General features: G+C 31.7%; 1 protein-coding gene across 1 annotated transcript; it reads right to left on the reverse strand.

The window, feature by feature from the left end:
- Window positions 1-14,012: 14,012 nt before the first annotated feature.
- On the reverse strand, window positions 14,013-14,830 carry LOC127720858 (rhodopsin, G0-coupled-like). Its single transcript, XM_052227605.1, has 2 exons — window positions 14,296-14,830; window positions 14,013-14,020 (listed from the first exon to the last, which is right to left on the reverse strand). Exons 1-2 carry the CDS (start codon window positions 14,828-14,830, stop codon window positions 14,013-14,015), a joined length of 543 nt encoding a protein of 180 aa, XP_052083565.1.
- Between the last annotated feature and the right edge of the window lie 3,996 nt (window positions 14,831-18,826).

An 18,826-nucleotide genomic window follows, 5' to 3' on the forward strand; every position in this document is an offset into this window, starting at 1 on the left:
TGAAAAATCAAATTTTATTGACGTGGTGTTTCAACTACGTATTGATCTGATCATGGGTGGTCGTCAATAAATTTCGCCTGCCTGTACCATGTGTACCTTTGTTGTAAGGGCAGTTGAAGTTGGAGTGAAAGTGTCTAGCAACAGCAACTTTTATGAAATTCTTGCGACATCAATAATCATGCATGTTCAATTACCTCAAGGACGTCAGGCATTGAATGTTTCTAAACATGAAGAAGTATGGTAAGCATGAATAGTGGTTATATGAAGATTAATTAAGGTACAATATCACCAAAACAATCTTGGGGTTATCAAAAAGACAACACAATGACCGTCAGTATATATCAAGTAAAACTGAAAATCGAATGTTGGAAATTGAAATACACGTAGAGTGTTAAATGTTAAAAAATATAGTGTTCAATGGTCAAAACCTTATGTTTAAAGTAGAAATCGACTACAAGAAACTTGAATGTTGAATGTTGTTTATTGTTAATCGAATGCTGAATGTTGAAAATAGAACGTTGAATGTTGAAATCGAACGTTGAAAATTGTAATTTTAAATGTCGAATTCGAAAGTTGAAAATTTGAATGCTGAATGTTTAAATCGAATGTTGAAAATTTGAATGCTGAATGTTTAAATCGAATGTTGAATGTTATGTACTGTTATAGTTAAACGTTTGTTTTAGAACTTGACCAATGGAACAAACACCTGTCAATAATGAAGATAGTGTGTAGACCTATATCATATATTTTGGTTAATGTTAATTAGGGATGGCTACAAACACTCAAGTAATCGCTAGGAAGATGGAGTATTCGAATGTAAATTTTATACTCTGATATGTTGTTATTCATATTCCCCCACTTCCTATGCAATGTTTTCACTTGAGTGTACATTTTCCCTTAACATAATACAAAAAGTGTCCACCTTTAACGTTGATAGCAAGAAAATAGGTTCAATAAAACCACAACAATGATGCCTCAATGACTTCCTCTTTTGTGAATCTAAACCCGGAAAGATATGCAGGACTACTCTGAATTGAATAATTAAACTTGCGTAAGACAATTTAGATTTTAACAGGAGTCAATGTTCTAGTGATGAAACAATAAAATATGCTCGATATCACTTATTGCAAAATTAGAATAGAGAATGGTAGTCGGTTTTCAGTACCTGCGACATTCGTTCTTTGCATGATAATTTTCTTTTCTGATAGACTCATCCTAATTTAACAACGTGATAGACACTCTTCTGATGCAGTAGACTAACGTGTCCTACTTAATAAAAGCAGAATAAACTGCCCAGTGATGAGCTTCATTCGACTGATAATTAAACACTTTGTCGGTCTTTTTGCAATTATGGATAGTTAACTTCCTGAACTTTTGTGATTATTGTTTATGGATGTATTACATTTTTAAATGAAAATCTTATTTGTATTGTTCAAGGTAACGTAGATTGATAATAATCTTGGGGTTATCAAAAAGACAACACAATGACAAGGCAACTTTACACTTAAAGAGTGTATTACCGATATTAATCGAGAATTCGAGTCCTCGCGAGTATTTGAAACAGGTACTTGATTATTGATTGCACAAACAAATGTCATCCTTAATTTTTTTAAAAGATTGATTGCTTGTGTATTGATGTATTCTCCAAATGACCTTCTTTATTCATACATTTTCTACAATTTTTTTAAATTGTATTATTTGATAAAGCAATTCTATACTAATAAAAGTCCTATCATATTCAGAACACAAAATAGTTTATTAATATGTCATACATAAGACATAAACGTAGCAATTGTATATGTCCAGGGAGAAGTAGACTTACATGAAGCTATGATCATGATCAATATACATTACCTACATTCATGATGTTTTAATAAATGACCTCGTAACTAATTTACTTAAAAGGTCTCTTTTGTAATATCGTTCAGCAAAATCATGTAATGTTCACAGTTTGTCTGTCCACCACCTTCAACTGTTTATTTGATAGAACCTTTAATTTTGTGAAACAGTGGTACACATACCAAACTCATGAGCAAGTGTGCAGAATTTGAACTTTTGTTCTTTCAATATTGATAAAATTATCAGTTGTGAAACTTTTTTCTATTTGCAGGACAAATTGCTGTATAGTGCAATGGGATATGGTGCATAAGGAATAGTGAAATTTTTATGAGGTTTATTGTATGATTTTCAAATTATAATTCGTTTTAGAAAAAGTTTATTGAATTTTGCAATACTCTAAAACACATAACATTGTTGGTAATTCAGAGTGGTTCAAATTGTGTATGATTCAAACGGAGAATAACGTCTGGTGTAATGGTGTTTGTTGTATGGTGTTATGGTGAATTGTGAATGGTGTAAGTGGGAAGTATACTCCATTCAAGGACTGTATAACTTATTATTATATAGTACAAATATATGATATTTTGAATTAGAACTGATTCTAGTTTGCTTGGGGGTTTTTGTTGCTTAAAATTGCAGTTTTCATATGTTGTGTAAGCTTTCTTAAATGCCAGATGATGCTTCATTTTAAACCTCAATTAGTTTCCTATCTTAAGGTTTGCCAGATGTAGATTCATTTTAAACCTCAATTAGTTCCCTATCTTAAGGTTTTAACTTTTTTTTCGATTTTCCATGAATTACCAGTTATTGAACTTGGTCAAATTGTGGTTAATTTCCAAATCTGTGTATATGTTTGTAAGAATGAATATCGACTATAATATATCACGTCATACAGAAACAGAAAAACTATATTTTAATTCCTGTATCTATGTGCTGTAGTTCGTGGATTCTTCAGTCTAGCCTCTATTGACAACATATCAAATACATATTTAATCAATTAAGACAACAGTAGTTTACCGTTGTTCAAATAATATAAATTCATTAAAAAGATACTAGTCATAGTAGTAAACAAAAACTGAAGAACTTGCATGAACTAATAAAAGTAGCGAGACCAGTTGCATCGTCAGGGTTAGCGTATCCTACTATACATGCATCAACACCATTAATAATGTAAACCATATGTTATTTCTGTCGAAACTAACTGTGCTCCTCTATTCGCTACTTTCTTCTATTCGTATGATGAAGACTTCTAACTGGGAATCCTCAAGAAGAATGCACGGATACTGTCATTTTCATGTAACTTCAGTTTTCAGGAAGCAAAAATTCAAAACTCTTCATAGCGAATATGTGTCTACCAGTGTATACAATATGCCAGGGCTTGCATTCCTTTATTAATTTTCCAAAAAGAGTTTGCTATTAACCGAGTGACTTATGGTAAAATCAAGTCGTCTCTTCGACATGAGAATGATTTGGTTGACCGTTATGGAATAACTGCCTAGCAGATAGCCTAGGAAATTGTTCGCTTGTCGTTGACGTAGACGAATTTTCTTCAATGTTTCCTCTTATGCTTTTTTTTACGAAATATTTACGTTCCATTTACCAAAACTATGCTTTGCTTATATGTTGTCTCAAATTTTATTACCATACATGTCAAATATGAAAAAGGAGAAGCAAGTTATACGTCGTTCAGACAACTTCAAACAACACACATAAACTCAAGAAAAACATATAAAGGTCAACATAAGGTTTTCAACCCTAGACAAGTGTGTATACGATAAGTCAAGCTCTTAATCGCTCCTAATTGAGAAAAATTGTACATAGATTTAACAGAAATCTGCATTCAACACCAAAGTCGATTCCCTGAGCAATAGATGTCTTATCTACACGGTGATAAAACATTCATACGAATTTGTAGAAATTTCAGACAAAAATCAATCATTCGGAAATAATTTAATTTGATGATGGAACATATAAAAGTGACTGGAAAATTATTGCAAATTTAGAAAATTATCAAAGAGAATTAAAAAATCTAGCGTTTTCTCTTATGCTTATTGAAAAAAAATCTTACATTAGAATTATGTTTTTTTATAATGCATTGCTTGTGTTGGTAAAGAAAATAACTGATCATACATTTGATGAGTATTAAAACATATTTCTAGCATGCGATAGAGTACAAAGGTAAATAGAATGTAACATTTACATATAAAGTATAAGGCTTTAAGTGGTTCTCTTTCATGAAAAATGGTTAAACTTGAAAAAGTCAATCAAAGTTACGCCATTACGATTGCGCTGAGTTCAAAAGTTGTGACGCTACTTTTTCATGTTATAACTTCTATCCTGAAAATATTGTTTTGCCAAGATAACATAGTTCAACAGCAGTAAAATGAAATGAAGTGTCCTCGTTTGAAATGCTTTACAATTCATTTTGGTCTTTTTATAGCTTGCTATAAGGTATGGGTCTTCTATTGGTGAAGGCGGTACGGTTGAAAACCTCTAAATCTTTCGTGTAGAGTTGTTTCATTGGCAAGTATACATTGTTTATGTACCATATCTTAATTTTATATTGACGGCATTTTAGTCTATTTTATGATGAGAATAAGATAGAATATGATCTTTGACTGCGATTTAAAAGGATTTTAAAATCAAAAAAAAAAATATGGTTCTAACAATAGTATTGCTTATTTCTTTATATTCTTGAAACACCTAGACACACGCTATTAATTTCTGACTACCAACAAAATATTAATTAAGCTGACAGTCTAAAAAATAAATTCATTTTTTCGTAAATTCTTTACTGTAAAATGTGTGATTTCTGCCAACATACAGGTATGCTTGTGGATTTATACGATGTATGTATTTTTATTACTTTACGTACAAACATCCAATGAAATATTTTGTGTGTGGGTTGCCTCGGAACACTTAATCTGAATTGAATTTTCTCCAATATAGATCACCTCGAATTAGATATCACTAATATACACATTTTCACATCTCTTCAGTACCAATCTGAAAGTACATGTCATATGTGTTTCATTTATTATTATAATGAGACAACAACCCAACAAGAATAAAATAAAATACACACATTGAATGAGTCAAGCTCTAAATTGCTGCAGATCTAGATATTTTGTCAATTACATCAACAGAAGCTACCAAATAGCTGCAATTAACACCACATTCCTATACAAACAAAATATTAAAAAACCGAAAAAAAACCAAATAAAAACATACACTTTCGATGTTACTGACTTTGAATAGGCACTTTTGCATGTTTAAATTCGAAGGAATATATTTTCCATAATCCAGCTAGAAAACATTAAAACAGTATTCTTTTCAACTTTCATATAAAATCTTAATTTGTGTAGGACTTTTATTCAATGTCATACATATTATGTTGCTGCTATTCTAGAAAAGCGGGAAAATTCAAGGCGGAAACGTATGCCATGTGTCTATCTTCAGGTTTCTGGTGACTCTCAGGTCAAAGCTAGCTAATGTATAAACAAACAAGTTGCGCCAATCTGCATCTTTATTTACATAGAACTGTTATAATCGTTACAAACTGACGATTTTGCTAGTCTGATGATACGTAAGCCTTAAAATGTCGATATAATCAAAGGGTATTTCCTTTGTAAAGGACCATATTGTTCCAATTATAAATACACTGAAAAAGATATCACCAATCTGATCGACAACATTTTTGTTAGCTAAGTTGAAAGATATTTCAACAAAAGGTCAGTATTTCATTTCAACACGAATGCCTACATCCTATTTTATTTTCTTTCCAAATTGACACAAATGAACGACTTCAAACTAAAGCATATGACAAATGTGACGATTTCAATTGTCCCATTGTCAACATCCCATTTTACAGTAGTAACATACCCTTGTCCTATTGTTTGGCGTTGAAAATGGACACTTTTCGCGCGTCAATCGGGTATAATTCTCATGCAAAAAAATGCCCTCAATATGTATGATTTATTTACAACCAGATGTTCAACATAGAGCATCAATCTATTCTAAAAACTTCGTTTGGATTGTTAAGAAGAAGTACACTGAAACGGACAACAACAAACTTTTGCTGACACCACTACAAATGCATACATTGACACAAAGTGCGATGTGTCGTCTCATACGAAAGTCCTGATTTATCGCTATAAGATCGTAATACACCAGAATAGTCTCTGATCTTTAGTTTTACTATTTGTGTCATATATCCTATCTTGAGATCTTTGCCTGAGTCTTGATATGCATTTCTTGTAATACGTACGAAGCAGAAGACTCTTTCCCTGTCGACACATCCTGATTATTTCCGTCTTGAGAAAGTTCGATTGTTTTTTCGTTTTTATCAGGGAACTGGATTTACGAGTTAAAATTGTAACAATGATAACATACTGCTGTCACTTTTTTCAGATCCTCTGAACTACTATTATTCTCTCAGGGCAGGGAATGTTTAGTTAACGTCGAGACCTCCTGTTTTTGGTGGGGTTCGTGTTGCTCAGTCTTTAGATTACTATGTTGTGTTTTGTGTACTGTTGTTTGTCTTTTGATCATTTTCGTTTTTTTGCCATGGAATTGTCAGTTTGTTTTCGCATTAAAGGTAAGAGCCCTTGATATCTCTCCGTTGGAAGTCTATGCGAAATTTATGGGGGTTTTTTCTCATAGAAGATAAGCCTAATGTTCCAAATGGTTTTGCAAATATGGAAAGTTGATCAGTTAGGTACTTATTTTATTTATTGTTGTTTGCCAAATACAAATGTATGACAATTTTTTGGGAAAAATATATGTAGATTCCAACAGATGTATTTGCAAGATCCAAGATTAAATAGTTATCAACCAAACGACTTATTGACATCGCATTGGAAAAAAACATTTAATTAACATAAAACCACGCATACAATAATTTAAAACAAAATGAGTTTACGATTTTTTTTTCTTCAAATTATTTTACTTTGTATTTTACCTTTATAATCAAACGTTCAGGAAACTGTCTCTGTCTTTATTGTCGCTACGCCTATTAACTGTGTAAGCAAAAGCTGTCCTTGATCCATGTTGTTTTCTTTATCTAAACATTTGTCTGGTAATGTGCGTTTGGTACGTTTTAGTCTACATGGAATCAGTTCAAACAAAGCACTCCTGAATTCTTCATTATTGAAAGTGTAAATGAAAGGGTTCAAAGCGGACGACATCTTAGCAATAATCGCTGGGATTCCACTGGCTATAACAGGAAGATCACCTAGACCGAATGCTCTCCAAAACGCTACAGTTGCGTATGGTGTCCATGATATAAGGAATGCACCTAAAATATGCATATATACATGAGTTCGAATCCCGGGGAGGGGAGAAAAAAAATTTGCTTCCGCAAATTTGCAGATTGAACATTGTTTTGCTGATATTTAGAGTACTTATATATATATTATATATATATATATATATATATATATATATATATATATATATATAACATCACTGAAGAGACATTAATTGTCGAATCCGGATATGGTGTACAAAAACCTTTGCACCTTTTGTTTGTGGTATATCATCTTTTCCGCAAGTTTATTGTTTTCTGTTTAGTATTAAATTTATAATTAAGATCCATTTATTACATCGGTGATCCGTTTATTTGGCAATCGCCAATGGCAGTCAGCAAGGTTTAAGAACATTTGTTGTTCGACCTGTGAGTCAAATGCGTTTTGTTAAAATATACTTTTTCACTTTTTTGGTCTTTTGGAAAATGTTGTTTGTGCTGTATTTAATCCCCTCTAACAAGAAATTTGTTTTGCATGCACACGTATAAAAATTGCGGTTTTTATCCAACGCAATCATAGGTTTGAACGTTGTTTTCAATTTAGACTTGTTTATATTTTTTCGTTTGGGCTTGTATTATATTTGCCTTCGGGTTTATATGATCCGTTCATCCTCTTTTGACTCCTCAAAAGTCAAGAGTCTATCCTAAATTGAGGTAAATTGTATGACTTTCCAAATACCGTTTCGATTCCTAACATCACTGAAGAGACATTAATTGTCGAAATCCGGATATGGTGTACAAAAACCTTTGCACCTTTTGTTTGCGGTATATCATCTTTTCCGCAAGTTTATTGTTTTCTGTTTAGTATTAAACTTATAATTAAGATCCATTTATTACATCGGTGATCCGTTTATTTGGCAATCGCCAATGGCAATCAGCAGGGTTTAAGAACATTTGTTGTTCGACCTGTTAGTCAAATGCGTTTTGTTAAAATATACTTTTTCACTTTTTTGGTCTTTTGGAAAATGTTGTTTGTGCTGTATTTAGACCCCTCTTACAAGAAATTTGTTTTGCATGCACACGTATAAAAATTGCGGTTTTTATCCAACGCAATCATAGGTTTGAACGTTGTTTTCAATTTAGACTTGTTTATATTTTTTTGTTTGGGCTTGTATTATATTTGCCTTCGGGTTTATATGATCCGTTCATCCTAATTTGACTCCTCAAAAGTCAAGAGTCTATCCTAAATTGAGGTAAATTGTATGGCTTTCCAAATACCGTTTCGATTCCTAACATCACTGAAGAGACATTAATTGTCGAAATCCGGATATGGTGTACAAAAACCTTTGCACCTTTTGTTTGCGGTATATCATCTTTTCCGCAAGTTTATTGTTTACTGTTTGGTATTAAATTTATAATTAAGATCCATTTATTACATCTGTGATCCGTTTATTTGGCAATCGCCGATGGCAGTCAGCAGGGTTTAAGAAAATTTGTTGTTCGACCTGTTAGTCAAATGCGTTTTGTTAAAATATATTTTTTCACTTTTTTGGTCTTTTGGAAAATGTTGTTTGTGCTGTATTTAGACCCCTCTAACAAGAAATTTGTTTTGCATGCACACGTATAAAAATTGCGGTTTTTATCCAACGCAATCATAGGTTTGAACATTGTTTTCAATTTAGACTTGTATATATATATATATATTAACGAGTTAGTCAAAATACTAAATTTAAATGTTGATTATTTGATATTTGATACTTTATCTAAAATGTTTGTTGTATAATGAATATATTTCAGTACTTTATATGATTTCAATATTGATTAATTATAAGTATATGTGTAATGATGGGGTGTGAAATGTTTGAAAACTTTTCTTAGTGTTTGTATACTCATGTTGAAGACACGTTAAATTCAAAAGAAAATACCACAACAGAGGATAGATTAAAATAAATATTTATGATGATCATAGAAACCATGACCAAGAGAAAAATAAACCTGTAATTGGAGTTTTACTATTTGTTTTATATTCCATTTTTTAAGCCGCAATCCAATTCTCCTTTCCTCATTTGTAACCTTCAACAAATATTACTCATCTCTTTTTTTATTGTGACTTTTAATATAGTAAACAGCCGTTGTCATTAGGAAGTGCTTGCAGTCCTAGTGCATTAAAGGTTCCTTTTTTGGAAGTAGGATTTATTTCGTTGCTCATTCTTGAGTTATATATTTAGTGTTTAGTTGACTGGTGTTTGTCTTTTTGACGTTTTAATTGCAATGGTTGTGATGATTGTCTCTTTTGTACATCGTCTGGCTTTCGCTGTAGTGTTTTTTTTAATTTGTGATAGTCTATTTTTTCAATAACTGTGTCATTTCTATCAATTTCGATTTTATTTATCATTTATCGTTTCGATAAAACAATGTTGTTATTTGAGAATTGTGTAATGTATGATAGTTAGATAATTTACCTGTGTTGTTACCTTAATAATTTTTGTCTGAAGATTACAAAACAATTACCCTTTAAACCGTACGATACCTTAAGCAAAACATGACTTGTGACCTTTCATTATATTTTAACAGGGGTAACACTGCTGGAGCCACTAGTAGAGCTATAACTTCTTACATTTTCGAAACACATCAGCCAACCCCTACAAGTTTTGTAGGGTTGTGTTGTTCATTGTTTAGTATTATAAGTAGTGTTTTGTTATTGATGTTTGTGTATTCCATCTTTCGTCCTTTTCTTTTAAAACGACACTGTCTCTCCTGCTACGAATTATGATCAGTGGTACCTTGTTACTTTAATGATATTTTGCCACAAGTAACTAGAAAATTTGTTATGATTAACGCTTTTGCTTCCTTTGCATTTTTGTAAATCATTTGAACAAGTTTAGTAATGGTGTTAACAGGTTATAACAATTGTAAAGGATACTAATACGCAATATATTATCAACATAAAGAACACTTGATTTTAATTTCCATGAAATAAGACAATTAACTGATGAAAGTGTATTACGATTAATCACATTTTAAAATCTGCATAACCATAAAATGTCTTTTTCTTGATCAACTTGAAAATCTGAGATCGAAATCTCCAATTACTCGCACTTTCACTTTTAAATGTTGCATAATGGTTCAATGACAAAAGTATTTGAGAAATCAAGTACAAAAGCAAAGCCATTGTAGGGTCTGCTTTTTCTTTTTGCCTAATTTGAAATGTTAGAAATGAGCAATAAAAGAATATTTAATATTGAACATTGTTATTACATAAATGGGCAAAAATATTCCTTTATTATTTAATATTTCATGCACTATTTAAACCAAACTTAGAACAAATCTTAATACGTTTTAAAAGGAAAATCAAGACGCCGTATCTACAGTGATAATAATATCAATGATGTATTGTAATAATTATAACAAGAATCATGATTAAAGTAATAAACTCGCTTACATATCATTAGTAGTATCGTTCTAACAAGGCGTTTTTCCATAGTCACCCATCTCTTCATTACTTTCTGATTTCTAAGCAATTGAGGTTTAGTCCTACGAATCTGAAAATAAATTCAAATTAATAAAATTTAAACCTATTATGTTTTCATTGTTTCACTCAATGTTGACTGGGGATATTTGTTTCACTGACCTAAATACCCTACTTACTAAGAATAAGCAGACGGGCTACGTGTAAATAGAATTACTGATAAACACTGTAATTCCAATATTAATTCATGATTTTCCAACAAAAGGAGTAAAATGTAGGCCATTACACAGATTCATGTAGAACAATCTAATTTTCTTTTACAAAACAAGGCTTGATGTTTTTAATTTAGGCAATACCTTTCTTCATACATTAGTCAAATCTAAAATTCCTTTTACTTTAAAGATAAATCTGCTCCACATATCTCTTATATCTACATGTGTGCTACAACTTAACTTTTCAACGGCCAAAACATCACCTAATCATTGTCAGCAACAATTCTAACAGAAATCTTTAAGCCAAATGGCCGAAAAAGCGTGAACCTAAACGTCAAAACTAGAAACAACTGTAGGATTCTAATGGATTTTTTTAAACGATTATTCCAGAGAAAAGCGTAACGCAGAAAAGAGAACATTGTGACTCCGAATGTTTAAAGATGTCGGGTCATTGACACAAATTATAATTAAAGACGTATTAGTCAATCAAAGCGGTCTTACTTCCCTAACAAAATCTCTGTTGTCATCACAGATAAAGCCCTAAAGCAAATCGTTTTTGGTGGGGTTCGTGTTGCTCAGTCTTTAATTTTCTATGTTGTGTTTTGTGTACTATTGTTTGTCTCTTGGTCTTTTTCTTTCTTAGCCATGGCGTTGTCAGTTTATTTTCGACTTTTGAGTTTTTAATGTCCCTCTGGTATCTTTTGGCCCTCTTTTCTAACGTTTACACACGTATTCCTCATTTAAAATTCAACGACTGGCTGAAAGCATCAGTCAAACTTTGTTTCATAAAATTTGCAACAAAGATATGAACTAATATTAACCCCCAACAGGGATAAAAAAAACAGGTTTAAAGAAAGACAGACAAAATTTCCGTTTGTCTTTTAAACAACAAAGAATGATTTGATTGAAAAGTCCTCATTTTTTTCAAAAATTAAAAAAAAAAAAAAAAATTGAAAAACTTAAAGTTTGTTTGTTAACTTAATACAAATTTTTCCACAAAATATCAAAACAATACATTACAATCTGAAGCGACACAGCAAACATACGCACATTAAACCAACTGATGTTAAAAGGTATATTCTATAAGAGGTAAACAGGACGTCACCAGACAAAAAAAGATAAAAATCAAATTAAAAGTCTACCACTTTGTAATTAACTATGTAGTGAAGATTACCGAAATTAATTAATTTATACTATTCTAAAAAGAATCAATTGATGTTTTTGTGTCTTAATTAAGTTAACTATACATTTCGATTCATAATAGGAAATGAAGCCATCAATAATAATGAATGCAAAGTGAGTTCAAAACAGAATACAAATCGCTAGACATTATTCTCTTGGAGGATTATGCACTCGCAGTATGATATCCTACTCTAGTTTGTATTGCAAAAATGAAGTCTTGATAATTCCACTATTTGGGCCTAGTAAATTCATCAATTATTAAAAATCTGCCAAGTAACACCCTTCAAATGTCCAAAAGACATTAAGTGGTCAGTTATAAATTGGACATTGTCTTATATATTTGCTTTTGGCTTCTAGTGTCTTGTATTTAAGAAAAAGAAACACAAAAACCGCAAATTGAAATAACCTTATTTGATGTCTCGTCATTAATATCTTGTCGTACTCAAATTTATATTTTTGCAATCAGATATCTTTAATCTCGACCAATGGGTAGTAATTACATAGGTATCTTAGTGTGAATTGAGATGGCTACTCTTTTATGACTCATAATATCTTATGATAGAATATAGAAATAAACAATTAACTATATTTTATTCTGCATGTTGGATAATTCTCAATATTATTGTATGGAAAACATGCAATTTATCTGCTAAACGAAAAGAAAATACGGTTTTTATCATGTCTTCGGGCATTAAATTAGAGCAGTTTCTTAACTTTCATTACTAAAAACCAACTCGATCGACTATATCAGATTATTAAAAACCCAAATCTATTGAAATAAATGTGATTGTGATATACATATAATCTACTTCCATAAAAAATTTCTATATTAGTAATATTTCTATATTAGTTTTGATTAATTTATGATTTTTTTAAATTGTTTTGAATGGTTTAAAGAAGCCGAACATATTGCAATAATTGAAATTGGAAATGGCATTGTAGACGAAACGCGCTTCTGGCGTATTAAATTATAAGCCTGGTACCTTTTGATAGCTATTATTTGTGTGTGTTTCTGTCCTGTATGTTCTCCCATTTATTTGTATTGTAGTCCTGTCATTTAATCTTGTCATTTTAGTGTTATTTTTAACATTGCGATAAAAGCGGGAGGTTTGGCTAGCCACAAAACCAGGTTCAACCCACCATTTTTGTTCTTAAAAATGTCCTGTACCAAGTCAGGAAAATGGCAGTTGTCATCGTATAGTTTGTTTCTGTGTATGTTGCATTGTCGTTTGTTGTTTGTTCACTTCAGTGTTTCTGTTGTTTCGTTGTCCAAATGTACTTTATTGTATTGTTTATTTGCGTAATTCTCTGTCCGTAATGTTGTACTGTATTCATGTCATGTAATGGTGTCATTTTAGTGTTATATTTAACATTGCCATAAAAGTGTGAGGTTTGGCTAGCCACAAAACCAGGTTCAACCCACCATTTATTCTTAAAATGTCCTGTACCAAGTCAGGAAAATGGCCATTGTTATATTATAGTTCGTTTCTGTGTGTGTTGCATTTTAGTGTTGTGTTTCTGTTGTGTCGTTGTTCTCCTCTTATATTTGATGTGTTTCCCTCAGTTTTAGTTTGTAACCCGGATTTGTTTTTTTCTCAATCGATTTATAAAATTCGAATAAAGGTATACTACTGTTGCCTTTATTGTAAATCCGTGAACATTTAACAAATATAGAAAATGAAGATCTTCCAAAAAGAATATATTGACTAATACAAAATTGATATACACAGTATAGGCCAACGCATTGATTGCAATATTAATTAGACAAGAAAACAAAAGGAAATATTTTTGAATAGACGAGGAGGTAGTTGTTGATTTTGCAAACATTGCTAATTTTGTTTGAACTATATAAAAAAGCGTTAAAGGGGTACCCAACACATTGACTATAATAGAGTTGGCTCGTTTAATTTTCATAACATTGTGACAAAATATATAAAAAATTCAAGATATTGAAATCATAATCGTCACAACAAAGTTATCAAGTAGTTACAGTCGCATATTAAGTCCATTTATAACTAGGCATAATACAATTTTATGAATGGTAATTCCAGAATCAGCATGATATTTAAGTAGCTAAAATGGAAAAAAAGGAAGCAAACAAACAATTTTTTTTTTCAGTCTATATTTTAAGGAAAGAGACTGTAATTATCTTCATATACATGTTATTCGCTCAAATATTCCAATTACGCTCTCAAACATCAAAATCAGACTATATGGTTATGAATATAATAAAAGTTAACTTACCATTCGAACTATATTGATATAACAATATACCATTGTTAAAACTGGAAACAAGTAACAAAAGATGAATATTGAGATATTGTAGCTAAGAATCAGATAGTCCGAACTGTTAAATGCAACTGAACACGTGGTTCCTATTGCTTCGTATTCGTATCTTGTCCATCCCGAGAACGGAATACCACTCCAAAACAAGCCAAAAATATAACAGAATACTAATGCTATATTACTTTGCATATATTTTACTTTTTTCCGTGACAAAGGTCTTTTGATGACAATGACTATATATCTGTTCAAAGAAATTGCAGTAAGAATATACATGCTGCTGATACTACCGAAATACATTATGAAGCCTTGAAATACACAAACAGAGAAACCCCATAGGAAATATCCTTGAAAATTCGCTATTGCTGATAAAGGTATACCAACTAAGCACATAATTATATCGTTAATTAGTAATGCAATAATGAATGTATTCGTTGGAGTTCGAAGATGACTAAATCGAAAAAAGACGACAAGCGAAAGTCCGTTTGCGGTAACACCGATAAAACACACAAAAGATAAATATAAACCTAAAAATAAATAAATTTCCTCCGGCACTGCAGTGACTGCAGTATTAGTTGTATTGAAAGATGAGTTAATCATATTTGCAAAACTTTTTCAATTATTGTTTTTCGTCAATAATATTGCTAAGTTTATAAACACTAGTTGAGTGTTACGTGCTAGTGGTCTCTATATAATACCACGATATGACAAAACCTGAATAGATTATGGCAGAATATTTCATAAACCGATCGATCCAATCATAAAAGGATATAAGATAAATATTACAGCTCCATTCACATTAAAGGGAGGAAATGTGACTGATTGGCATGTATTGCATTGCACTGTAGACGAAGTTCTATTGTTATAATGATAAGTAATATATATTTAGAAAGAGGTTTGAAGTTATGATAACAATTCATAATGATTTTTATACGCTAAACGTAACGACCAGATAGGGTGTGAAATAAATGTAATAATTCTTATTGTAAGCTTAGCGCTTGTCAGAAATGAAAAGGAGTTTTATTTTCCGCCTTATCTGTTTTCGGTTAGGAACTTCAGTTCTTCGTGAGCAGTATGCCAATATTTTAAAATTCAATGTGCCTTGCAAAAAAGTGAGTCAAATGAATTCCAAGAAACATGAATGAGCCTAAAATAGACAGATTCATATATATGTCGGCACGCAAGATGTACAATTTTGTAGCATGTATTGTCGAAAAATGCAGAGGAATCATGATCTGGTCCAATGCTTCAAATAATTTTTAAAATACATGCATAAGAATTTTATGAAAGTACACAAATAGATATGGAAACAGATTGAAAGTCAAAAGACAACACAAAAACAGTACAGAAAACCAAAAAAAAAAAAAAAAAAAATACGTAAAATAACGAGTCAAAATTAATTTGCTTAAAATAGTTTGATATTTCATGCGATAATTTTTTTTAGGAAATGTTCATTATGATTGTTTAATGAAGATTTATAATATTTTAAACTTACAACTGATATATTTCTTTGGTCCATAAAGTCAGTTCATTATGAAGTCACTTTGACAGGTTGTTTTTCAAATTAAAACATAATGAATGTTTTGAACATACGTTTTTGTTTTGAAAACCATTTGAATTATAAAGGTAAAGAAAAATGCAAAATAATTTTAAGAAAGTCTTTCGTAAGTCAAAGAAAGAACCATCTAACAACTAGTTTTGACTTTAAGTCCTTGATATATTTCCAGTGACTGTCTGTTCTACCTTTTCATTGATATAATCATAAAAGAAGTTCAAGACGTTCATTCCTTATCCGTATTTTGTGCTAACATAAAATATCATTGATATGTTCATTTTTGTAAATTTATTGTTTATTAAACGTTGGATTATTAAAAGAAATACTGTTTTCTTCCCGAAAACCTATATATTGGCTTATTCATTTTTTACCAAACTTTTCGGAATTGTTTACTTGTATTTCAAAGCCTTCTATCTTTTTTTTTATTTTAAGCGCCACTGAATTGTCTTACGCAGACAAAACGCGCGTCTGACGTACCAAATTATAAGCTAATGTATCTGATGAGTTTTACAACCACTGGGTTGATGCCACTGCTGGTGAAAGTTTCATCCCTGGGGGTATCACAAGACCAGTAGTTAGCAATTTTTGTGGTTACATGAAGTATCATTGATATGTTCATTTCCTATAAAGGACAAGGTACGATAAAACCATTAATTTCAGCAACTGGGTGAGGTGAGATAGGGGGAGGGGGTAAACTTTCCGTTATTATTCAGATATTGTAATTATTATTCACTTTGGAGGTGTTCCGTACAACGATGTTTTAGTTCTTAAGTGCCTGCGCCAACGTGACCCAGGAATTTTTTTATTATCACTGTTTTTGCTGTCTAGATCGCCATAATTTTCTCCGGGTCACGTAGGCGCACGCTATTTAAAAAATCGTTCCTTTTCCTACTTTTGGCTTTTTTTATGCCCTTTCACCCCCCCTCACCTCACTTAGTTGCTGAAACTAATGGTTTTGAAGTTCATCCAAACAAACTTCAAACCTAAGGGAATATTTCAATATAATTAGTAGCTTTCCAAAACAAAATTTGAAAAATGAGAAAATAGGGGTGCCAAAACGGGGGCTTATCGTACCTTGTCCTTTGCTTTTTATAAATTGTTGAATTATTTGAAACACTTACTAGGTTTTATCTAACACAAGGCATATATTTTTATTCTAAGCTGTATTTGCACAAATTTTCGGAATTTTCTATTTTAAAGCTCTTCAACCTAGTATTTGAGTTGGCCTTTCTACTGCGTCGATGCGAGCGCTAGTAATGAGTCTTTGGTAGACGGAACTCCCAACTAGCCTACAAAATTATAAGCCTGGTTTCCTTGGTGAGTTTTAAATAACAACTGGGACCATGCCAGTGTTGGTTGACGTTTCGTCCCCGGTGGTATCAAAACCCCGTTGTCAGCACGTTTTATAGTCGCGTCTAGTGTACTTAATTATAAACCAATGTATCTTTGATGAGTTTTACAACCACTGGGTCGACGCCCCTGCTGGTGGAAGTGTGGTTTCCGGGGGGTATCACAAGACCTGTAGTCAGAACTGTTTGTGTTTTAAATAACAACTGGGACCATGCCAATGTTGGTTGACGTTTCGGCCCCGGTGGTATCAAAAGCCCAGTTGACAGCACGTTTTATAGTCGCATCTGGTGTACTTAATTATAAACCAATGTACCTTTGATGAGTCTAACATGATATATCAATGAATTTTTTATTTCCTGTAAATTTGCTTTTTTATAAAATATTTAATTACTTGAAACACTTAATTTACTTACGCCAAGGCCTTTATAATCTTATTTGTATATGGCCCAAATTTTCGGAATTTTCTATTTTAAAGCTGTTTAAAGGGTGATTTGGGGGGGGGGGGGATTGGGGGGTCTTATTCAAAATCCATAGAAGTTTTTCACATTGAGATTCCGTGATATTTATGTATTTCTTGTCTTTAAATATGAAACTGTTTTATGAGTCTTGGTTATTTGTTATATGAGCAAATGCATTGCTTTGCAAAATCGTCATATCTGGTCATTTCTAGGTTTCTTATACCTGTCATTTATTAAAATTTTTGTTTCTTTGTATTGTCAGTATGCTGACCGAAGTCCTGGAGCGAAAGCACAGGCCTATGAGTGGCCGTTCGTGTCATTGGCGATATGTACATACCGTATGAATTTTTCAACACGTTGGTTTTTACTTTCAACGCGTTAATTTTCACTTTCAACGCGTTGGTTATTATTTTCAACGCGTTGATTCGTAATTCATACGGTATGAAAAACCAACGTGTTGGTTTTCAATTCCATACCGTAAGTTTTGCACTTTTGTCAACCAATCAAAATGTTTGTTACAAAGTATTTTCTAAAAATATTCTGTCGTCATTAGTGTATCTCTCTAACTATTCGGACAGCCTCCGGATTTTTCTTGAGATTGGCGGTAAAGTAAAGATATGGCCGAATCGTCCGCAGCCCGTCTGCAAATGTTAATAAACAGGGCACAAAGATTGAATACAGAAGCAACTGTTGTCAAAAATCGAGATGACGATGATTTCTTGTCTGGGTAATGTCCGGTAGAAGATTTTTGATAATCAAAATTTACGTCAAAACAATATTTCTTTTATTTTTATTTATACACGTCCCTGTTATTATTTTATTGATGTGGTGTTGTAACTTGTATCAAAGGGGCTTGTCTGGTTGGTCAGACGAGTTTTAATTGAATATTTGTTTTAGAATATTAAGTGTTTAGATACAGCTCTAATTACACTGTCAGTTATGTCAGTGTCATCATCTTGTGTTGTTATTGTTACCCAAACAGTATACAATTATGGCCTTCAAAAGTTAATAGCCACAATTATCAAATCGAGAAAAGAATTATTGAGGTCTGTTAGATTTAATAATTTTGGATGTTAACTTTTGTGGGCCATAACTGTATTATTAATATTGTTCTGAACTGAACTGATAGTTTGATATCAATTTAGTTATTTTTGGAAAAATATCTTTCAAACTCCATCCAAAGAAGTTTATATTTTGCCTGTAATCAGGGTCTGTTCGCCCAAAAACACGTTT

The sequence above is a fragment of the Mytilus californianus genome, unplaced genomic scaffold (genome assembly GCF_021869535.1).
Source record: "Mytilus californianus isolate M0D057914Y unplaced genomic scaffold, xbMytCali1.0.p SCAF_11, whole genome shotgun sequence".
Lineage (NCBI taxonomy): Eukaryota > Metazoa > Mollusca > Bivalvia > Mytilida > Mytilidae > Mytilus > Mytilus californianus.